Source organism: Solea senegalensis, linkage group LG3 (genome assembly GCF_019176455.1).
Source record: "Solea senegalensis isolate Sse05_10M linkage group LG3, IFAPA_SoseM_1, whole genome shotgun sequence".
Taxonomy (NCBI): Eukaryota; Metazoa; Chordata; class Actinopteri; order Pleuronectiformes; family Soleidae; genus Solea; species Solea senegalensis.
The window spans coordinates 639157-664547 of NC_058023.1; the positions used below are offsets into that span (position 1 = coordinate 639157).

At 41.4% G+C, this 25391-nt stretch overlaps 1 protein-coding gene across 1 annotated transcript; it reads left to right on the top strand.

Annotated features, from left to right (window-relative positions):
* Positions 1-474: 474 nt before the first annotated feature.
* On the top strand, positions 475-24024 carry ppp1r14bb (protein phosphatase 1, regulatory (inhibitor) subunit 14Bb). The gene is made up of 4 exons (XM_044020439.1): positions 475-1113; positions 20266-20349; positions 20967-20999; positions 21107-24024. Exons 1-4 carry the CDS (start codon positions 919-921, stop codon positions 21173-21175), a joined length of 381 nt encoding a protein of 126 aa, XP_043876374.1. The 5' UTR covers positions 475-918; the 3' UTR covers positions 21176-24024.
* Positions 24025-25391: the final 1367 nt, after the last annotated feature.

Here is a 25391-nt window from a genome sequence, read left to right on the forward strand (position 1 = left end):
CAGATGCAAGTCAAAGTGCATGAAATGAAAAAGGTGCATTAGTTTCTCTGAATTAAGATAAATATTTGTCACATATGACGCATGCGTGGTCAGTGCTTCAGTGGGAACTTTTCAGTGAAATGTGTTTGTCTAATATTTCCTTGGCTGGGCCACTAAAGAGGTTGCTTTTGGGCCACATGTGGCCCGCGGGCCGCCATTTGAATAGGCTGGCAAGTCTATGTATTTATTTATTTATTGTAATGATGTCATGTGAATCTGGTGCTTGAAGGAAGTAGAAGGCTACATACTGGGGGAGCTACAGTTCAGGGAGTGGGGGGAAGAAAACGGACACCAGAGGGTTTTTAACGTAGGGTGGAAAAAAGAAAAAAGAAGTTATTTTTCCTTCTAGTCGCGAGAGTCCAGTAGGAGCACGCGCGCACTTGTAGTGTGTGTGTGTGAGTGTAAGAGAGAGAGAGAGGGAGGGAGCGAGAGAGAGAGAGAGAGAGCGGGAGAGAGAGAGGTGTGCTTTCTCTTTGTACTGACTGAAGAGTTGAGGTCGTTGTGGACTCTGCTGCCGCCGCCGCTGCCTCCTCTCTTTTATGTAAGCAGAGTTTACACGCGGCTGTAAATAGCACAATAAGCCGGTCGCACTTTTCGTTTGGCCGTTACTTGTCGCTGGCTTGTGTGTTGTTCTGTGCTAGTTTTTTTGAGAACCGTCTGACCAACAAAGCGTGAGGTCCAGGCTGTGGTGCTTCTCCTTCTTCCCCCTCTGTGGATTTTTACACTCACACATCCAACACCAGTCGTGGTTTTTCCCTCAGTTTTTTTCCAGTCGCTGCGTTTTCTCGCCTCGTTCTCCTTCTTTCAACACTTCCACACCTCCGGGTTTTCCTCCCCTCCCTCCCTCCCCCTTCTACCCCCCTCAAAAACCGAGCGACCATGGCTGCTGTAACGAGCCCGGAGACGAGCCCTCAACCCCGGGTTTATTTCCAGACGCCGGATGCTTCCGAACCGGAGACGCCGGTTCGCAAGCAGGGACGTGTTACGGTCAAATACGACCGCAAGGAGCTGAGGAAGAGACTGAACCTGGAGGAGTGGATTATCGACCAGCTAACGGACCTGTACGACTGTGAGGTAAAGACCCCGCGACAATAACCGGCCTCCGAAACCGATCGAACCTATCGATCCGGCGGCTGTGTTAAGTAATAGGACTCCGCGGTGAAGTCAGTTTATCAGGTCTTTGTGTGCACTTTCCCTGCAAAGTGTTGACAAAGACACAGTAACGGGCCTTTTGTCGCTGCTTTTTGGCCTGGCCTCGCTTCTTCTACTTCTACAGCGTGTGTTACTGTACTGTAGTGTGTGTGTGTGTGTGTGGGCCATGTGTGAGCACATGAGGTAATGAAGGCAGAAAATTAAAGGGAAACAACGTGATTATGATTAGCGGAATAAGAAGAAGACAAAAGCCACAGCACACTTTTATATGAGCGGGGTTTCAAATGCACTGCAGCACCCACAGGTGAGGGCTAAATGTAGCATAGGCAGCTTTTATAACCTAATCGTCAAACGGAAAGCCGCTGTTCTGTGCTCTGATTGGCTGAGGCTGTTTTTAAAGCACACCTGTAAACTCGTCTCATCCAATATTAACGCTGGACTGGAAATCACAACTACACAATTGGCGTCAGAGAGTGTGGAGCTGCTGTTAAAGGGCAGGTGTTGTCTTTTCTTCAGGAAAAAACACATTAACTTCAGTCCTCTGTTTTGATCTTTTAAATTGTATACAAATCATATAATTCTCAGTTTTCATGTAGGGCTGGGCAGCAGTTCAATAACAAAATATGTCTCAATATGATTATTGGCAAACCATAACAAAGCTTCCCTCTCTCTCTCTCTCCCTCTCTCTCTCTCTCTATATATATACTGTATATATATATGTGTGTGTGTGCGTGTGTGTATATATACAGTATATGTTTACAGTATGTATTGCACAATTACACACTGTGTATTACTGCTCATGAGGAAGTTGAAAACCACAGGTTTCAGTATTTTAGTCTATTCCTTTTTAAGATTTACTAATATAATAGTGGGGCGCTGAAAGAGTACATTTCGGTGGAAATTGGAGAATTATAAATCACCACAACATGATTATCATCATCATTATTATTATTTTGCACACAACAAAAGACTGAGGCCAGGTTGAGTAAAAATGTGTCAGAGTTTGTAATGAGACTGCACCTTGGCTGCGGACGGTGATGGCATGTGCATACCCATCATCATCCAGATGTAGTTACTAACTAACCTGACTGTGTCCCTGCACAGTCACACATCAAACCACATAGTGACACATTGGAGAGCGGTGCAGCAGCAGCAGCAGCAGTAACAGCTATAAGCTATAATATAACCTGGCAGCAGTTGTAGTGGAGCTACTGGCGTCAGTAGTTGGTAAGCTCATGACAGCTCCACTGAGCTGGCAGTGACCCACATTCTATTCCTAGTGTGAGGAGAAAACAACGACTTAACAGGTTTGGAGAATTCTTGTGGCTAATACAGAGAAACGACAGGTCATTTGAAGAGCAACCACACTTTCGGTTACCATTGTATTTGACCTAAAAAAACGACAGGTCATTGTTAGAAGAGCAACTTCACTCTTGTCCTATGTTGCTGTGTTTCCATATGTTAGGATTCCAAGCCACAGAATCTCTTAGGAAAGACTTCAACTCTTGTCATGTTGTGTAAGAAAACGTCATTTTTAGTCTATCACTGAAGTTTTTTATGCAGTTCAGTGGGATATCCCATGAGATGTGGATAATAAAGAGGCATGTACGTGCCAGCAGAGGAGATTGAATGGCCTGCAGAGGATTTTAAAGGGACTGGGCTTTTGATTGTCTGCCAATACTAGTTTGCTATGCATCAAAGCTGTGTGGAGTCAAAAAATGCAAAGTAAATGCATTGAGGAGAAAAGCTTTGCAGCACTGTGTCCCGCTGTGAACTTGTGTGATACAGCAGAAGACATTTAAAGGTGGTTTTTGACAGAAAGCTCTGATTTTTAATTGATTGCGTCGCCTCTAGACTCTAGTGATTGATAGAAGACCATCTGATATTTGTTTTACATTCATTTATTCATTCGTTTGGATTGAAATCCACTCAGTCATGCACACTTTAATGCACTGATGGTGCTTTTTAACTTCATGTATAAGGTCAGGGGTCACATGTCACTACTGGACACTCAGTGGTTGTATCTGCTGTCCATAGACGGTGACACTTGACACTTACGTAATGATTTATTATGAACATGTCACATTCATAATGGATGATTCTTTTGTATATGAGAAGTGAATTCATCATTTCCCCTTTTTTGGCCACACATTCCTCACTCAGCTTGTACCTATTTCTGGCGTCCGTCCACCGTAGTTCCCCGTCTTCATTGTCCGGATCCTCCCTGCCTGGGCTGTTAGAGACAACAAAGAGATTAATTTACAGTCGCTTCACTGATGGAGACACATTGGGCTCATTTAGGCAGGAAAATGTGGAGCACGTGCTGCTAAACAGTGTAACCAGAGAGGCGTCTTTTAGTCAGTCAGGGAGCAGAAGCGGGAACTGGGACAACCCTGTTCACTGACAAAGACATGGCGCATGTCTCTTGCTTTATTTCTCCCTTTTTCTTCCCATGTCTCTCTGTTTCTGTTCTGACACGTCATAATCCAGTCATGCATTTGCCACCCTGCGTCGCTCCCCTCCTCTTTTCTTTATCTCCTTTTGTGGCTGTGCATTTCAACTATTAAATAAAGCGCAGGGAATTCATAACCAGCTATCTCCCCATTCATATAAACCATTTAAACATGCTACAAGGAAGCAGCTTGTGACATGTTCGTCCAGCCATTACTCAGCCCGTCAGGCAGAGTTGCTATGGTTAATAGCGGGGTTGCGATTCTTCATGTGATTCTATGGCAACAACAAGGCTTGTTAAACGTCTGTGCTGGTTAATCAGGAAGTGGTAAAAGGGGTGTGCCTCTTGTGACATTCGGCACTTCCAAAAAAAATGTTTTTAACCCAGAATTTAATAAAAGCCATGAAGGTGTTACATTTGCTGTGTGTAAGAAACACGGATGGTGCTGCGGTTCATCAGGGAAGCTAAACCAAACAAACCTGAACATTGATTGAGGTTTTTTTCATGAATATCTATTGTAACAAAATCAATTTCATAAAGTGAATTGTATCAGGTCTAATGAAAATATTAATAACACTTGATGCAACTGATGCAACACAGCCTCCAAACCTTACCACTGCTTTCCATCTCACAGTTTACGTCTTAAACCCTGAAGTATAAACGGTGTAAATCTAAGTATATAAACAGGAAAGTGGCTGTTAATGTAAGGCCTCGGGAGTGTTGGGTGGCACGTAATGAAATCAGGCAGCGTTTCCTTAAGGATGTTTCTTTTAAGTCATGTTCACTTTCTGTGTTGTTGTAGTGACCCCCCCCACTCCATTACTGGCTTTGTACGAGCTGAATGAGTTTGAGCTCGCCGTAGGGAAAAGGAGGGGGGTGATGCGCTGCAAGGCCATAGCTCTGCTTTTAGGATAATGATTTATTTTCACACAAGTCTTAACCAGGCTGATAAGATTTCATTTGCCACTCAAGGCGTGTAATCTCTCCTTTTGCTGTTACACATGGAGCTGACCAGTAGCTACATGGTTAACAGTGGAGCAAGTGGGTGGACCAATCCCCAAACTCCAGTGTCCTACGTGGCCACAGGGACGCACAAACATGCACATGTGCACACACACTCACTCACACACACATAAACACAGATGGAAATATGAGTGAGAACAGAGGCAGGATTGGTGAGCAGGAATGCAACTAACGGGGGAAGAGGAGGGGAGGGGGGGGGAACTCAAAGGGATGGCAAGAGGAGAAGGAAAATGTAGCTGTAGTGGGCAGGGATGTCAGAGAAGGAGAATGTGTTTTTGTAACATGTGTCCCCTGTTATTGCATGTTACTTACACTGAGGGAAAACTCCTCAAACTGCCACGCAGCTCTCCGTCACGCACCTCTGACCACTGAATGAATGAACAAATGAACACATGTATGTTTTTTTCTCATGTGGAGTTGTTGTTAAGACCTTTTGATCATGTGTTTAAAGTCACGCCATGAAGGCACTTATCACTCAGGCAGTGCTCACATGTCTCAGGCCGTCTCCACATGTCTCAGACCAGCAGTTTTCCACCACATTAGTTGTCAGACATTTAAAGGCCAATTAAATCAATCATCCGCTCCGATTGTGTGATGGTAATCTGATGCAAGTGCAGTGAGTATAATCCACAGGAATACCACCTGACGTGAAGAACCATCATAGGGAAAAGTCCACAACAAAAGAGAAAATGTAAATCGACATGTTTAATGTCGATTTACCATTAAAACATAGTAATCGCCATAACAGCACTCATTAAAATGCGGTTTAAGTAGGATATACTATATATAGCCTATGGTTAAACACAAACTTAATTGTCCTATTCATTAGTTTTTGCAATATATTGTGAATTATTGCAAATTACAAATATTATTGTGTGGTTTCAGTCTCAAGATAAAACGTTAAATGTTACAGATGTGCACGCATCCTAGTTTTGTTTGGTTTTACGAGGAAGTCACATCGGCTGTAATAAGTGAGTGAGTGGGAAGCCTAACTGTAGGAGCAGCTGTTATTGCGTAGCTGTGCTGATGATGGCTTACGTTTCTTTTACTAACTTCCCACTGTCACAAGACACACATGTGCAAAACCACACACACACACACACACACACACACACTTTAATGTTACACTTTAAAGCCTGCATACCAATCAGCATTACCCTGTTTTACTCCGGGTATGTAAGAGGGCGACTACAAAGAGTGGTTGTTACACAGCGGGAGTGAAAGACCCCACTGTGTTTTTGTGAACACCCCCTCCCCACACACACACACACGCACACACACACACACACAGACATGCACAGTAACAGTGTGAACAGGTTAAATGTGGTTGTGCATGGTGAGCACACAGTCTGCTTCCTGTTTGATTGAGGGTGAGTCAGCGTGTATTATACTCTTGACCTTCTGACTGACCATGTGAGGGTTGTAAAGATGGCAGCGTACGTCAGGGAGGCCGAGCATTTTTTTTAATCAGTGTGTGAGTAAGATCGGCAGGAAGCTAAGAAAAGCAAGAGATGGTGTGGATTAAGAAAGAAAGAGAGATGGATGGGGGGTAAAGAGCACGGGGATGTGAGTCATTCCGGGCAAATGCTTTTTGCATCTTGTCACAGGAAGTTTGTGAGTTAGGATTGAGACGAAGAAATGTCACTTTCCCTCAGAAGCACCCCACACACACCTGTTGATTCACACACAGAATTTGCACATGTGACTGTTTTTTTTTTTTATGTGAGGTTTGTGGGTTTTTTTGTACCAACATTACATCAAACCAAAAACCATCAGTTTTCATACTTCCTTCATTACAGAAGGAAGTATGAATGCAGGAGTATCTGCATTCTTAAAACGTGGGTAGGCAGGACCCTTGATTCTTAAGTACTCAAGTTTTGGAATGAAGGCTCTGTGTTCTGACACCTCAGACCTTGATAAGTGAGGACCGACATGCAAGGAAATTGACAAATGACATTCTGCGTAATACATTAATGTGTTAGTTGGAATAAAACCTGACTTTTAAAATATACGTAAACATGTATACCAAAATCCAAAGAGTTTGACAACTCTTCTAATTTCTATAACAACCAATAGGAGCAATGTCTCTGTCTGTCCTTCCCTGATTTGGCCTTTGACTGACCTTGTCTCAGTCTAGATTTTCCCTAGCCTGGAAACATATGAGGCCTTGATGAGGTGCAGCAGTCTGGGGCTCCCATATCACTTGATTTATGATATGCATAAAGGTTATTATGGGATTATTGCTCAATAATGTCTGTAATTCTTGCATGTGCATGTGCCGGCTGTAAATGTTCTGGGTAACTCTTAATAGCACGCGTGCATGTGCTCATCGCGTTGCTCCTGTTGCCGTTCACCTCGGCGTCTTTGTTGTGTGTCGTTATCGCTGTCATGTGACAGCCGTCACGCTCTGGACAGTACATACTGACACATAGCTCACACCTTCACACAGTGTAAACCCATCAGGGTTGTGTTTCAGTACAAGCCGAGCTTGATGAGCTTGTCGTTCCACCCTGTGTCACAACAGCTCATGCTGTCAGCCAAGTGAATGGTTTTGTCAAAGCGCTTGTTTGTCGAGTGTTCATCCATTTATACACTCCTGCAGTGTTAATATTCTATGTACTAATAGGCTTAATATTGGCTCCATAAACATGTCTTTGATGATTTGAATGTACTTGGGGCTGTGTATTGGCAAGTATCTTGCTCTGTGATACATATTATGCAGGGGTGATGCATTATATTGTGATACTTAATGCGAAGCGAGGTATTTAAATTTTTGCCTACTCAAAAATGTCTCTTTTAAGAAAACTGCAATAGTAAATGTAACAGTGATATATGCATAAACAATATACGGCTGTCTTTTTTGAGTGAGAGGAGTGGAAAAATGCTAAAAACCTGGGGCCAACTAGTGGTTGGAGGCTTCAATACAACACAAAAATTACATGGAGCTAAGGCCATAGTCCGACTAAGACAGGCAATCAGACAACTTGCAGAGTCCATGTACACATGCGGAATAGAAAATGGATTCATTGGCGCTTTATCTCTCTGTAAGCTAGCGCGCATTGAACCTGTTGACCTTTACGTCACAGAAAAACAAACGGCAAACGTTTCGTGCTGTGGTTCTGTTCTATATGCTGCTGTACGAGATACAAATCATATGGAGCATGGCTCTTGTGGTTACTGTGCTGTCCGAAAGAAATACGCCGCCACTGTATGATTTCCGGCAGCAGTACTGCAGTCCTTCTACTTCCGGATCAAAAAAACGGGGACGAAATTTTGGAGCACCGAGTTAGACTCTAGTCCGACTAAGCGTATACAAGCTCGAGTAATCAGACTATGAATCGCATTATCCAGGTATGTTATTATTTTGTATGATGTTATTTTTGTCTGACTGTTAATATGCATGTAAACGCACTGACTGTTTCTGATATATCTTCAAATAATCAATAGTATCATGCCATAAAATATTGTTTTCTCACACCCTGAAATGTAATCCATGTTTCAGAATGTCTGACACAAAGCGTTGTTTTCTTTTTAAGACAGTTTATATGTTTCTGCGTTTGGCTTTTCAAAGTCAGCAGACTATAATAGTAAGGTAGATTGCTACACATGCCGGTGTTATTACTAAATGTTGCTCCGGGCTGTTGTTGCTAAACTGTACTTTCAGGTGAGAGATGAATATGAGCTTATGACGACGACCGTTTACCAAACAAATTAAAAATGTATGAAAGAAACAAAGCCATTCATCAGCTTCGATGACAGTTGTTATTGGAAAAGAGTCATTATCACCGTGAAGTTTGTAAGTGATGCTGAGTGAGGTAACAGAGACCCACTCAGGAGTGACTTTTGGTCCCAGGAGGCGCATCAAGTGCAGACACCGGTTTATTTGTCAGATATGCGCTGTGATTTCCCTCTGGATAAATCGATGGACGACTTGGCGTGTGATTTTGAATATTTAGCAGTTGTAGCTTTCAGCAGGTGGTCACAGATTTACAGTCAGGTCGGGTTACAATACAGGGACAGACTTTTCTGACCTGATGTCCCTCTCTGACAGACAGACAGACAGTCAAGAGGTTGGCTTCATGTCCTCCATGATGTCACCCCAGTGTCGGGCCTAACTTGAGTTTTTGTGGCATCGTGACGTGCAGGGCATCATGTGGCAGGATTGTTGTGCTGTAAAGAAAGGGATGGATGAAAGACGGATAGTGCTCATCAAAGAAAAATTTGAATCCACAAGAACTGAAATAAGTCTGCATCGGTAATGTGCCATGAGTGGAAAACACAATTATTTTTAAATATTAAATTTAATGAAACATAAATGATGCATGTGTGGTTTTCCAGGAAGAAGGACCAACTGACTATATTTGGACAACGTGTCTGACAGGACTGATTATGGGTTGCTGATTCATCAGGGACACACACACACACACACACACACAGCTATCTTCACAGGACACTGAGTTCCATTCTATTCAAATCTTAGCCCCAAACTTAATCAGTTCCTCAGAAATGAGGTTTCATCAAAGCCTGCTCCTCATTCTGTTGTGGTCTCCATGAGGACTACTGGTCCTGACAAGGTTAATGACTGTGGCATGAAAGGGTCCTAAAGAGGTACAAACAAACACATATACACATTTATTCAAGTCTGAAGTTATTATAATAATTATAATAATAGAAATGGATCAAAATGTTTGAAATTAAGTGTTTCTAACATTTTACATGTCTATAATTCACTTTAAAAACCCTCACAACGGTTTGATCCTGCTGTTATACAAAGTGAAAACAGGCTCAATAAAAGGATGGTCTTGCTGGGACTGGTCTGTTTTACTCCGTTAGTGAAACTATGTCCCGAGCTCAGTAAAGATTAAACAAGTCCAAATAGTCCAACTTCCATATGTAAACTTCAGTGTGTTATTCATGCTGCTGAGGACAGTGACACATTTACCAGATATTTGATCCGTTAACAATGTTTTGTGAAAATGAATGTAAAATAATCATATGGAGAAAATATGTCACTTAAGTTTATGTTTTAAATTTCTGTGTGTGTGATGTTTTTTATTATTATCCTGGAGACGACGGAACATGGAAACGATCCAAAGCAGCAGTTTGTTTGATTACGCAATATGTCACCAACTTTCCCTTTCATTGAAATCATGGCAGAATGAATGAGAAACAGCTGCACATAAAGACACCAACGTTCCTGTGGATCACAGCTGAAGGAAATGACCACAGCACTTGTGCTCAAAACCACTTCAGCAAAGGAATTAGTCACTGAGTGAGTGACATGGCAAAAGAACAAATGAATGTCGCTAGGAGTCACACAATGATAATCTGCCGTAATCTGCTTGCTTTAATGCGTTCTTACTTTAATCTGTACGTAATCTCTTCTTTCAGGGCAATTTAGTGGCAATGACTCTAACATGCAGGGTTCATTGTGATGACATTTTAGCAGGTCCTCACAAATTCAGTGGGCCTTTTGTGGGTCAAGACTCAGTTTTATGGTAGGGTTCAGATTAATGGAGGGAATGCATTAAAGTCAAGGTGCGGTGCACATAAAAAAATAGTGAGAAAATACAGATATCAACAATAATTAAAAAAAAAAGACAAAAAAACTCAACTGGGAACTCTGTACAGATATAGACACTAAAGACATACAGTATATACATATATGTGTGTGTGTGTTGGAGTGATTCACTTGAGTACTGCATTTTTTACGACAGACTCGGTATCACAGTACATCATAATATATCGAATCAATACCCTTGTATTATCATTACATTCTACTGTATGACAGGGGTTCCCTTACTCTGTGTCTGTGCTCTCTGTTGTTGTTTGTTTGCTCCCATGAAACTTGCCGATTGATCGGAGGAGAGGAAGGAAAAATCTATTTGTTGAAAACGCCCCTGGCAACTTTATTCCAAGACAACAACACACACACACACATATATATAGAAGTGCACTTTTATTGATATTATCTGTGGAGCATCTACTTTGTTTTTTGCTGGATTAACCCATGCATTTCCAATTATATTTAATACATTTTTTATCAATATGTTGCAGATCTTTTCCGTGAGGGCTGCGTGACAGGTGAATGGAGAGAGAGAGAGAGAGAGAGATTGAAAGTGGACAGCAGCAGTGGCAAACTGTTGCCTTCATGTAGTAGTTGGCAAACATGAGACGGCCCTGGGGGCATCACACTGTTGCCAGTACAAGTCTTCTCAGAGCGGGTTGTGTCCCTCTGGAGAGTCCGTGGCACAGACATGTCCAGTCAACACACAGAAAGCACTGAACCGTTGAGTCAGGCCAAACAAGCTGATGTGCGAGTCAGTCAACCGTATACAAAGATCAGCTATGACTACGGGCAGCTTTGATGGGTCAAGGTTGGGTAACGTTCAGTGTTTTAATTCCAAAGTGTGTGTGTGTGTGAGTGAGATCATGCTATTTTCTGATTGGTGCTAAAGCTTTACCATGTGGCAGTCTAGAGGGAATTTAAGACCCCGGTGAACAAGCTCATTTCTTCTTCTCCTTTGTCTGCTTCATTTTTGGCAGGGATGCAAATCCTTGCATAATTTTTTTCAGATCTTTTTTTTACACTGTGGGATTAGATCAATTGAATAATCAGTTGAGAAAGGATCTTAAATAGTTTGTGACGTCACACTTCATGCATCTGTGGTGCAGGTGTTTTAAAAAGAAAGCCCACAGGCCAGAACACCCACTGGCAATGGAAATGATGTTTTCAGCAGCTTCACCTGGGTTCTACTGACTCGTTTTGGTGTGAAAAGCCTTTAGTTTCCCTTGAGACAGTGGTGCAGACTGTGAAAGGCAGCTCCAGGTGTTCTGTCAGCTCCCGCCTTTATTAATAATCTGCACTACTGTGCCTATGCTATGGACACCACATTCACTGTGAGACCCACAACTACTGTGCCTTCATTCTAATTATAGTAATGAATGTTTCCTGGCACCATATGAAGACTGGTGCTTTGTACTTGGAGCCTGTTTGATTTGGCTTTCTCCTGCAATAATAAGTGTGAAGCAGCCCACACAGCACTGGCGCACCACACCACACAACAGTCTGCCCACATCACTCTGGAAGCTCTTGCTTTTTTACTTTACATGACACAGCCATTTGCATTTTATCTCTAGTAAGATAAGAGGAAGGTTGACAGGGCCACAGAGTCAAAACAGATGGATGAGGTACTAAGTCAGGGGTACGTGTTTGAAGAGGTTTTCTTTTAAATAGAAAAAACAGTGTTTAAACAGTGTGTATTTGCATTGTTGTGGATGTTATTCTACTTCAGTTTGGTCTTCATGAGCAGTAATGGTGTGTATTTGTTAGCTGCATCCATCATCTGAAAACAAGCTCTGTCTAGCATTACTATAGCCTGGCTTCCATCATGGTACAGTATGGTACAGTCTGGAATGGTAAATACCTTTACTTGATGGGAGGGGTGTGTGTTGTGTCAGCGAGATATGTATCATGGTGTTTTGATGGGCTTGATGAGCCTTGTGTGATATTGTTTGACAATGGTTTGAATCTCATTTTTCATTATATTTAAAGGAATACTTCACCGATTTGCGTTTAGCTTTGTATTACTAGAATAGGGTAGTATTTTTGAAAAATTGTGCTTCCCAACCTCAGTTTCCCCTGAGTAGAGAAATATCTTCGTTCTTTTTTTTGATACGTGCCCACCAGTGACACTTGGTCCAAGCCTTGGTCCGAGGCTTGAAACTGCAACGGTAATTCTGCACTGTTTAGACCCACTCGTAGGGGGACGGGACCTCATTCCCAGAATGTAAACAGTGTCCGCCATCTTTGCTTACAGTTACGCTAACAGGACCAAGTGTCACTGGTGGGCACGTAACAAAGAAAAAAAAAAGGAAGATATTTCTCAACTCAGGGGTAACCGAGGTTAGGAAGCACAATTTTTCAAAACTATTCTAGTAATACAACGCTAAATGCAAATCGGTAAAGTATTCCTTTAACTTTTACACTACACTTTTAATATTTAGAGAGTATATCAACAAGAGGAGCATTACAAAGAAATTATTACAATGCAACACCTTCTGTGTTTTCATCTGATTGGGGGAAAAAGGACCTAGTATTCGTTCCTGTGAGGATGTTCATCCAGTTGATTGGACATGGCCAGAGAGATGAAGATCAACTACACACACTCAAAGTGCAATGTCATGACAAAAACCCTTTAAAGTTGTGGGGCCGAGACAAAATGTCCCTACAAAGATTTGTACGTTTTTGGACCGCGCAAAGATAAAAGTACAAAGTACACACACACACACACACTCACGTGTACAATGTTAGTGTGTGCGTTCTTTCAGACTTGTCTAAGTGTATTGTACTGTATTGATTATTGATTGCTGTGGTTTATGGTCCATGGTTGTGTGAGAGGCCAGTCTCAGTCTTTTATTGCAGCAGCCAGTCACTACTTAAATTAATTGTACAGGATGATATACTGTATCCACACCAGCATTACTACCTCTGTCGACCCTGTCCTCCTCTTTAAAGCTTTTTTTTCTGTTGACTCTAAAAACACAAACACACTCATTGTGCAACTTCCTGAAGATATTCTCCCACCCCCCCTTTCTCCCCTGTTATCTCCCAATGTCACGTGACATGACGGGAAGTAGCAGCACAAGCTAGTGTTTTAACCCCTTTCAGAGCTTAAGAAAACAATAGATTATTTAGCTGTTTTCTTCTTGGTGTAACTTGATGTTGAAAAACCAGTGAAGTCCTTGAAATGCCCGCATGCGTGTGTGAGATTGAGGGAGATAAAAGCAGCAAGCATTACTGACACAATACATCTCTAATCTCTGCACTGCTGTTGACCCTGCTGTTCCTCTCCCAACACTCATATCAGCGCCCACATTTAGTCGGATATAAGTGGAATCGTGCCCACAGCAAGGTGGTCTGAACTCCCTGTACTGACCTGTTACGGATGAGCTGAGGATGATTTATACGGGGGCAGCACATGCAGTCAGAGAGGAAGGGCATCAGAGGAGATGTAAAGATGAAGAGACAGAGGGGGAGCATGACAGGAAGCGGGTTCAAGCCCAGTATTTTTCCACTATGTCCCTGCCTGGATCACTCCCTGTGTGTGTGTGTGTGTGTGTGTATGATCAGATGACAGTTGGAGCACATTATCTGATCAGTCAGATCATGTTGAGACATTTCAACATAGAGTGTGTTCACTTCGATGTGGAAAACAAAGCCCTTATTTTAGAACGAGGCAGTGAGCCACATACTGTTATGTCAGCAACCATGCACAGGAAATTCTTGCAGCTATTAATTACATAAAATGCGCCTATATTTAGTTTCTGCATTTCAGTTCTACGCGTGGCGTTGCTCAACTTTCATTTGCTGAAATTTTATTGATGCACACATGATTAATTATATGCAAAAAGAACAGCTGTGTCTTGTCAGATCCAATTACCTTTAAAGAAATCGCACCGTAAATCTTCAGAATATGGTTTTGTAGGTACATAAACGGATGGCTTATTACAAGGATTACAGTGAAAGCTGAGGTGTTTCCATATTAATGGGAGCTAATTGTGTATTATTCTAAGTAATCATGGGAAAGACAGACAGATGCTCCACACTGCAGGTTTAAACATGACTGTATTGATCATTAAGCTCCTTTGTTGTCAGAACTGGTCTTCATCCAAATATTTCATCAAGATATTAGATTCTGTCAGCCATGTATTTCCCACTGGCAACGAGCCACTTGGTTTCTCCCCCCTCCATCTCTACACGGCCTCACATTCATCTGTTATTGCACCAATAATCCTTTTTCACAAATTCAACTAATTCAATAGTGGTGTTTTATGTACTGACAAGAATGATTCATTACCTTTGGGCTTTTTTAATATAAGACAGTGGTTTACTCACAGTGCACAGAGGCAGATAATCAGCTGTTTTGGCTGAAAACACTGGACTCCCAGAACTCCTAACCAGCTGGCATAACCTTGATTTGAGCACCCATGCTTCTTTGGTGTGATAAATAAAAAAAGAAGACTGGTTCCGTGTGTTCTCAAAACCATCTGAGCAACACCTGTGCTCATACACCCTCACTCAGTGTGTAACTTGTTTTTTTCATAATTGATTAATCTGGCGAGTACTTGCTTGGTCCGTAAAATATCAGAGAATGTTAAAAAATGTTGATCTGTGTTTACCAAACCTGGAAATTATGTCGTTCTCAAATCTCTTCTTTTGTTCACAAACTATAATGATTCAGGTTTAATGATTTCTTTTTTTTACACGGAGCAAAGAAACCGGAAAATACTCACATTTTAGAAAAGCACTCAAACCAATTAATCTATGATCGAAGTAGTTGCTGATTAATGTAGTGAGCGATTCATAATCGGATCGGATAATCGCCGCAGCTCTAAACTTTCATTTTCTCTCTCTCGTCATCTGTATTCCCCATGTTTCTGCACCACATAAAACCAGTAAATGGAGTAGAAGGTCTGGTTAAATGGATAAATACATTTTTACTTTGCCAGGCGAGTCAAAACAAACACACACAGAAGGAAACTGGAGTGAATGGCGACATTGTTAGCTGCCACGTGGCTCACTTTTCCTACTTCTTCCTCCTTCCTGTCTGCAGCAGCCGTCGCTTCCCTTTTGTCTCCAGCTTCCTTCTTCCTGCTCCCTTTTCTCTCTGTCTGTAGCCAAAACATTGTTCTTGTCTTGGTAGCTAGAACAGGCAGCCATCTTGAAGTCTCACTATATTTAGTGTGGAAGGAAAGGAAACCCCAATCGTTAATCTTTACATTTTGAATACGTTCTTCTACACTTCATAGGAGGATGTAATATTGTGTGTTATCATCACCAGATTCCATGCTGTGTAATCCTTGCAGGTCCTCTGTGACCTACTTACACACAAGCTTCCCACTGTGATGAAATTGGCTTCTACCCATTACTCCATTTTAATATGGGGTTTTATTTCCATTGCTGTCATCACGTTGGTATCTTGGACTGTATATTAAAATGGATGCAGTCTTCCAGTTGTAGAATGAACCCCCGCTGTGAAGCCTCGAGATTCCCGTTTTGACTGGTGTCACGAACCTGAAGGTTCGCAGACGGCACCTGTCAATCACACTGGTCTCCACTCGTGTATGAGTGGTGATTTAACAGAATTTATAAAAGTGACATCATGTTGTATTGACGATGACCTTAAACTGGCGATTTACACTCCTCAGAAAAATGTTCACTGGTGTTATAATTAAAAATGGATGACCCTCTAATCTCACTTTGTGATAGAGGCCCCAGATGTCAGCCCTGTTGTTTTCCATTGAGTTCCATTCAAACTGCATTGTTTTGGGGAAAAAACACTTTTCAAACTAGAAGACAACAAACATACATTATGTGTACATGTTTAATACAGTCAGTGGTTGATATAACAGTTCAACCTTCACTCCGTATAGCTTGCAAATGTCAGTATTTGGGCCTCAGCTCTGTGTTGTTGGTACATTATTGAAATATCATGTCTGTTAAACCACAGTAAAATCAAGTCAGGTCAAAACTAAAAACTGTTGACGCATGATTTGATCCTTAGAACGTGAATTCTTTGACTCTACTTCAAAGAAAACCCTCCCTCTTTACTTTATCTTCTTTTTCTTATCATCAGTTCCCTTTTTCCACACATACTTACAGTAGCAATGATTTGTCTGTCTGTTGTAATACAAGGGCACTGACCTACTTGTGCATGTGTGTGTGTGTGTGTGTGTGTTCAGCTTATGTTTTTTCCGGTGAGGGAGTTGTATCTGCCATTTGATCTGTCCACGCCTACACACACACACACACACACACTGTCACACATCTAGTTGTGCTCTGTTCTGCATGTGGCCTCCAGACAGACAGTGTGGCGGTGGTGTATTCTGAATCATATTTTACTGAGTTCACCAGGAGGGGTGTAATTAAATTTAAAGACCTCAGTACAATTAGCCTATAAGCTGGTTTACTATCATGGTCTAGCATCAGTTTGTTTACCACATGATGTCGATGTCACTGACTCGGGTATTTCGCGCTGTGCTAAAAACGTTACAAGGATATTTGTCGTCAAAGCAAAAGACACAGAAAAACACACATCACCCGTCTGTATAGTAACGTGTAACACTAAGCAAAAGGGAAAATAATGTGCATTATTATCTGTGGCATTCATAGTCAACTGTGGTCTGTTTCGCAGGTTTTATTTGGATCATTAGTTCAAACCTTTAGAATTGGCAGGAAGTTATCACTTCAGAGTTTGAAATTTTAAGAAATCTAGTTTAATTAGCCTAACATTGTTGTAGTATGTTAAGGCTAAGGCTAAGTTGACTGTGGCTTTAATTAATCTAGATGTTTTATTATGTGATAAACAGTTAGGTGAAAGAAAAAGTAAAGCCTCACACTAAAAGTTGTGTAATTAAGGCGTTTGAGAAGTGTGCACTGATTTGTCTCGTGGGCTTTTTGAAATACTGTGTAAATAAAATTGACTAATTCATCAATAATCCACCAGTTTTTCATCATTTCATTAGGGTTTCCTCCTGTGGTCAATAAATCTGTTATTGAAATGCTTTTTCTTTTCAAATTTTTCAATTTACCATTTACAAAAAGTTGGCTAAAATTATTCTGAGTAGCATATAAAATAAAACATGTATGCAGTTATAATTACCATTCACTCAACTACCAGTGTATTTCAAAGTCCTACTAATAATTTACCCAAATTTAGCCAATGCTCCCTCAATGTGATTCTGTTAACCGTCTCTACACAGGTTATTGTGATTCTAAAAATCCAGAATTAAGCCCTAAGTTAGCTGGATAACCCTCTGATCTCACTTTGTGATAGCGGCCCCAGATGTCAGCCCTGTTGTACACCACTACTGTGAAATCACACTATTGTTGAAGACAACACTTTGTTAACAGCAGATGAGAGGTCCAGCCCTCCTATAGTCTCATGTGTTAAACACCTTAACAAGCATGCAGATGCCCTTTGAATGGCTGCCAGGAAGATTTCCACTTAAGCAAATCTTTTTCCTCCAGATGAGATCACTGTCAATTGTTCCACACCGCGGTGTTTACACACATGCAGTGTAAGCCAGTAACTTCACTGCAGCCATCTTTTTAGTCTGGCCAAAAGTAAAAAAAAAAAAAAGCCTCCAGACTCCAGTCTAGAGTGAGTCCTCCTTGTTTTGGAAACCCTCCCATGTGATTCCCTGCTTTCTTTGTGTCTCCTCTGAAGCCTGTCTTCCGGTGTTTTTCAACATCCCTCGCTCACTCCCCTCCTCTCACACTCGCTCTTCGGGGGCTGCTTCACTTCACTCAGCTGCTCCCTCCTCTCAAAGTGCTTCATAGTCTCGTACCTTCCTTCCCTGTGGCGTTTCCCTTCCCCCCCTCAAAGATGCAACTCTCAAATCCTTTTAAAGTTTCACTTTTAAACGTATCACACTCATCACTATTGTCTGTACAGTAAACAGCGTGTACTACATCAGTTTCTTTCTTTTGTTTGTTCGTTTGTTCTTTTTATCTAACTTTAATTTTTCGTTCTTACTGAAGTGGCACATAGTTCTACAGATCAGTGTGTGTGTGTCTGTGTGTGTGTCTGTGTGTGTGTGTAAGCAAATTGTGTTCAGTGTATGTTCATATTTGTGTCTTGTAACTTGGGTAACTTGTGTGTCTCTTTGGCTGCTTCCAGTGTGTGTGTGTATTTTTAGAACATTTTTGCCAATGTTACTGCGTACAGTGTGTGTGTATGTGTGTGTGTGTGTGTGTGCACTCTGCTGACAGTAAGTCTGTCTGTCACCTCTAGTCTCTATCTCTTACACACAGACAGTCATTCCTGCTCGGATTGAAATCCTTAAAAACACACACATGCAGATGTTTCATTCTTTGTGTGGACACCCATAGACATAATGCATTCCCTAGACGCTTTACCCTAACCCTAAAGCCTTAATCATCACAACTAAAATGTCCAACCCTAAACCCTAAAACCAGGTCTTAATCCTCAAAAAGCCTGTTCAAGATGCGTGGACCAGCCAAAAATGTCCTCACAATACAGTTCAGTGAATCTTTATGTAACAGGGACAATGCAGTGAGACATAGTGGACATACTGTAAAGAGCATCTGATGTGCAATTTACTAGTTTGGAACTCCTGTCCCTGGCTCGGCCTTTTAGAAACAAGGATGAAAATGTCCTCACAAAGATAGGTCCACACAGCCTATTTAAGACATGGACACACACACACACACACACAGACGTATTATGTGTATGATGTGTGACTACTATGTGGTTAATATGAAACACAAATGTGTTCTCACAGCATGCTGTGTGTGTGTGTACTGGAGTAGGGGGCAGTTGGGCAGGTGCAGAGACAGCTGGTGTGGGCAACTCTAACCAAGGGGGAGGACAAGAGTGAGCGAGAGATTCCTAGAGAATGACATGAATATAGGGTAACAGTCGAGCAGCAAAAGAGGGGTAAATGAGTGTTTGTACAAGTGTGTGTGTGTGTGTGTGTGAGTCGTCTACAGTGGTGAATTGCTTTGATAGCACACACTGAGCTTGTGTGTGTGTGTGTGTGTGTGTGTGTGTGTGTGTGAGAGTGGGACAGATGGAGAAATGGAGAACACGAGGGAGACTATTAAACCTCTTCTTATAGAACCACAGATAAATCAGGAAAAATAATTGATTGACTGAAAAGAGAGGATGTGATGATAAGAGGAAGGGCAGATAAACAGAGTGGTTCAGTGTCAGTGTAATAAATGGCTGATTCTGAACGCGGGCGTCAGTGGCTTGAATTAAAAGTGTTTGGTTTAGTTTTTTCCTTGACTGTAGCGATGACAGCTCTGGAAATGCTCCGTGAGCTCAGCAGAGCAGCAGATTAACAGCAGCGTGTTTTCACTTAAGACATCAGTGTGTGACTGTCAGCAGTTCACAAAGAAGCAAAAAATACACTTGTACTGTGATCCACACATTGACTGTGACTCTGTTGTAGTCATTTTAATCATTGTTCAGGTGTTAGGTTTTGTTTGACCCACTAATATTGCCTGCTCTTTCCCTACAAGGATGAAAGCGGTGTCAAAGTTCCCGTGTGTAACATTAAGGAGGACGTATAGGCAGAAATTGCGTTTGTATAAGTGTATATTAGGTGTAAAATAATCGTTATAGCCTCAGGAAGCCTTCTGAATGTCCCTTAGGGCCTTGCTTCACTCCGCCATGTTTCCACTGCCACCTGAATTTGTAGGAGTATAAACCGTTGAATGAAGCCAAATTTCTGTGTTTACAGTCATTTATTCAATAGCCAAATAACTTAAGCATTTAAAATGACTCTCATTTTCAAGTCGTCCTTAATTAATACCCCTCGTTCGTGGAAAAATAACAGGAGGTTTGTCTGTTCCTCTTTGTCCTTGCTCTTTTCTCTGTCAGGTACAGCAACACGTGTGGTGTGATGGTGGGACACTGCCCTCTAGTGTTCACCAGAATGTATTATTTTCAGACGACCTTATCGGTTAAACATTGAAATCTAAGAATGAGAGGATTTGTCTTCTTACAGAGAGCTGTCGCTTTCTGTTACTCAGGAAAAAACCAACACATTTTGTTCTCATGTTACAGGAGGAGGCCATCCCAGAACTGGAGATAGACGTGGACGAGCTGCTGGATATGCCCAGTGATGTTGAACGAGCAGCCAGGGTCAAGGTAGGACACACTGTGTGGAGACTCTCGTGTGGGCAGGAACAAAGGCTACGGTTGTTTCCACGTCACTCAACACATCAGCTCATTACTGTTTTCATTTAAAAAAAGCGTATAAATGTTGCTGTCCACATTACCACATTACCACTTATTCTACACAGCTCCACATTGAGCTGTGTAGAATAAGTTTGAAAACACTGAGGCTTTGTTTTGGTCTGGATGGGCAAAAAGTCGCATTCGGGTGGGAATCACATTGTACCCCGCGATACGTTACATGGTCCACGATACCAATAATATCACGATACAGCTATTCCGTGATAATCACAGTATTGCAAGACAATCCTGTATCGATATGTCACGATATCTGTCTAACTGAAGTGAAAAGTGCCAGATTTTCACAACAGTGAGAACAGAGTGCATAAAGTCTATGTATTGAATGGAATTCATTCAATACATTATCCCGCCGTAAACTCCCTCTTCTTCGGGCCTTTGACCCCCTGCAGGTCAAACTGGCAGGGATTTTTTTACTATATAGCGCTATAAGTTATTGAATAAAATGTTGATATTTGAAAATACCAAATGAAAAGTGTACTAATGACGTCCTGTCTCTATTTGTTTCACAGGACTTGCTGGTTGACTGTTTTAAACCTACTGAGGTAGTATAAAAAAATGTTCATTCATCATTACACTGGATTCTTCTTTTTTTTTTTTGGGTTTCTCCCCCTCACACCTCCTGCTTTTTGTCCCTCCCGTCCCTCCGTAGGACTTCGTCTCCGAGCTGCTGGACAAGATCCGAGGGATGCAGAAGCTCTCCACGCCTCAGAAGAAATGATGGCATCCCTCCTCCTGCTCTGCCTCCTCCCTACATCCTCCCGCCCTCACCGCTCATCTCTTCCATCGCTCCCCTTTCTTTTTGTCTTCTGTTTCAGTACCTTCCTTTTTTCCTCTCTTCATCCCTCCTTTTTCTCAAGTTGCCTGGATCCAGTCCCATAAATCACTTCCATTTAGTTGTTTTTTTTAACTACCCCTCTAGGTCATTGAATAACTCTCTATCAGAAAGCATAAAGAATTAATAAGTGATTAAGAGTTTCAATGGCACTTCTTAAAACCAGGCACTCTCCTTCCTTCCTTCCTTCCTCCATCCTTTATTTGGCTTCACTCCTCTCCTCTCGTCCAGCTCTTCCTTCTTTCCACCCTCCGCTGCGCTACTCTCCATCCTCCATCTGTCTGAGGAGGAAGAGGAGGGGAGCTGCGATGAGACGAATCCCATAATTACTGGGAGTAGGATGAATCAGAGTAGCCAAGAAAAGAGTGGATGGGTGAACGATGATGGAGGGAACAGCAGCCTATCACTGCTTATATTCCCCTTTTATGTTATCTGTGAGGGAAACTGTATCTGATCCAGCTCCCAAACGTCCTCCTTCTGCCATTTCCCTCTTCATTTTGAGGGCACGGGGGGAATACTCACTTGAATTTAGTCTTTATGTGAATCAGGCTAACTGTTGGGGGGTCAGTGAGCAGATATCTTCACCTTAATCAAAGGCATTTGCTACAGTGGTGCATTGAAACGAAGAATCTGTTGGAAAAACAAGCTGCACTATGTAATTGTGGGAGGAAATCTGAACCTCTGACCACAAGGAGTATTGTATGGTGTATTTTTAGTCCAGCAAAGAGGCTAATTTGATCCTTGAAGCTCAAAGAAAGTCACTGGTTGGCTGTGGTGGTGGTCATATTATCCAAAACCAATTTTAGACTTTAAAAACACATCTTCCTTTTAGAGTTAGAAGTAGGTTATTTTGGGTTGGCTGTGCTTAACTTGAATTCAAATTCTTGCAAAAAAAAAAGAAGAAAAGAAAAGGTTTTTCTTTTCTCCAATACGTAGTGCTGTCCTAAGAGAGGCTTTGTAGAAGCCCCTGCTGTCCAGCCTGCACACACACACCCTACGTACAAGGTCTGTGTGTTGCTAAATGCTACGTGTGTGGGGTTGTTTTTTAGGCCTGTATATTCTGCTGTTCTGTATGAAAACTTTGAATTTTAGTGTAGGACTGGTTCCTGGGGGTTTTTTTTTGTTTGTTTTTTAAAAAATACACATACACACACACACACACATGCACACACTGACAGTTCAACAGAGGACCTGGAACAAAGCTGCCTTGTTTTTTTTCTTTCTTTTGTCTTTTTTTTTTTTTTACATCCCCTCCCCTGCTCGGACTCTTTCTCACAGTGTTTCCCTTTTTTCTACGAAATCATAGAGTCCTCCACATTGTTTTGAGTTTGGCGGACATTCAGTCCGCCGCGGTCACATGTTGTGTAGATGTGGGAACTCTGAAAATGCCTTTTTACATCAGTCCAGCCACCAACGAGATGTGAATATGAAGGATGGAGGCCGCTCTTTTGAATTTGAATGTGTCTAAATGAATTCGCCGCTCTCTTTTTCCTCCATTTTTCTTTCTTCTTCTGCTCTCTTTCTCTCACTCTCTCTCACACACACACACAGAGACCACCCTTGGGGCAGAGGAACCACATTCACAAACACAGTTGCCTCTTACACAGATGCACACACTCACACACAAGTGCAGAGAGAAAAGAGGAGATTTTCCGTTTTGCAGCTGCCAATCATCTCCCAGAATAAGCCATCTGTTTCAGATTCTAAGCCAATCAGATCGAAGGCCAAAGCCCATCGGCCAATAGGAGGAGCAGCAACATTTGCTGTGACCATTTGCCGACGACACCTGCGGTGACAGCAGCCCTCCGATCTCTTCGTCTTTATCTCTCAGCGCACGCACACACACACACACACACACACACACTGTGGCCCATTTTCTTCTTGCTGCTCTGTCATTTCTCCCTGGCATCCACTCGCTCCTCTATCTTCATCCCTCTGTTCGCCCTCCCTTTCTATTCTTCTTCATTTTCTTCTTTAAGAAACAGATGTTGCCTTAGGTATTATTTATGTTACACAAACCAAATAAACGGGAGACATTCATTTTTATTAAAAAAAAAAGAAAAGAAAAAAGGTAACGCAAACTGCTAAGGCGCCGTGTTACTGAGCAGAAATGCCAAGCGTGGAGAATCCGAGATCTTCTCTCGCTCCGTTTCTGTCTCCTTTTTGAAAAACAAAATGAGATTCTGTTTCTTTTTTTTGTTTTTTTTTAGAAGTGTGTGTTTAGTACTTAGGCCTTGATACAGTGATTTTTGTTTAGATGAACCAATGTTCTTTGCCGTTACATTGAATACAGGTCTTTTATTGTGATCATGACACTTCTTGATGACATGCCTTGGATTAACATGACGTTTAAACAAAAATCCATTCAGATTAACGTTGGTGTTGTTTGGTTTTGTGTTCCAAATCGAATCACCGTCTAAAATCTGAATGGATTTTAATTTCTAAATCCAGGTTTGGATTGTACCTTCTTAGACTGTTATTGAGAAGTCTGTTTTTTTTACTGTTGTGGAAAATTGCAAAAAAAAAAAAAGATATATATACTTATAATTATCATTGAGGCTAAATACAAGAGCTAAACTGTGGGGATTGAAGGAGTGGTGGTGTTTTCTTTTGGTTTTTTTGGACAATGATTAGATCAAACCAACAAACAAATGTAGCAATATCAACAACAGGTCTTGTTTTTGCCCAATTTTGTTACACTTTTATGCAACTTTAATAAAAACATGTGAAACTGACATGTTCTTTGTGTTTGCCATATTTAAAAAATATTCTTCCTTGAGGTGAGATATTTTGACCAGTGAAAACAAATACTGATGACCCGGACTTGGTTGCTATTATTTGCTCTGACATGCCAAAATGTCTGCCATGAAAACCGTCTATTGTCCAAATGATATGAATTCCACCATTATCATTTTTTGCACACTGCTTTGGCGCCACCTCGTGGTTGCAATCTGGTAACTACATCCACATCTAAGGTGGGTGTGCATTTTTGGAAATATTACACTGATTTACTTGCAAGGTTGTTAGTATGAGATGATAATGAAGTGCATATGATAAACATTACAAAGGTTTTGAGTTAAAATATCTGTAGTAATTTATTTTATCATTTAATTTATTTAGTGTTTTTTATTCTTTCTTTTGTATGCGAAGCATTGTGAGTACATTGCAGATGTGCTATATAAATAAACACTGATTGATTGAGCAGAATAAAAAAAGTAACAGCAATAAATTGATAAAAAAAAATTCTAATTATGTAGACAGATATAGGAAACGATGACAAAGAAATGCTAATATAGTGATTTAGTAGTATGACAAGTACAATAATATTGTAATATATACTATTATAAAAAGCAGTGATAATATGATACAGTTGCTGGTATACTATGGTAAATTCAGTATATCAGATTATTATGTTATATTAGTTTGTTCTCGTGAGGACTTTCAGAAACAATCAGAATTGAGATTGGCTAATACAGTCTGCTCTAGCGTTTCTGATTGGACGACCATTGTTCGGAGAGGCAGTCGCTCCTATTGGCCAAGCATACAAATGAGCTGGACGCTGATTGGTTGAGTTCTCTGGCAGTTCGAGTCCGGCGAAGTGTGCGAAACTGCGGACTGTGAAGTGAAGTCTGAAGAGGAGGAAGTAATTTTTAAAAGAATGGAAATGCGTTGAGACACAGTTGAAGTTTTGCGCGCAGGGAGAAGGTGAGCACACTCTGGTGTGTGTTTGTCTACTACGCCTTGTAAATTAAAATGTGACGTACTTTACAAACAGCCTCCTCCAAAGGACGGTTAACGTGATGTGCGTGTGTGTGAGTGAGTGTGTGTGTGGTTAATCCGTGTGTACAGTAGGAGGAAAAAAGAGCGTCGCTGCGTTGACCGCGTTTACTTCATCAACCATAATATAATGTATGAATACATAAACGTCAGATAATTCAGTATAAATAATTTAAGAGTTAATGAAGTGAGTGATGAGCAGACAGCCATCCTACCGTTGTGTGCGGTTTCAGTTGTAAGCTAGTGTTGCACTTGACTTCACTCGACTTAATTTGCGGCGAAATTAAGGTAAAACTATGCGACAACGAGTCTCTTTTAATTCATG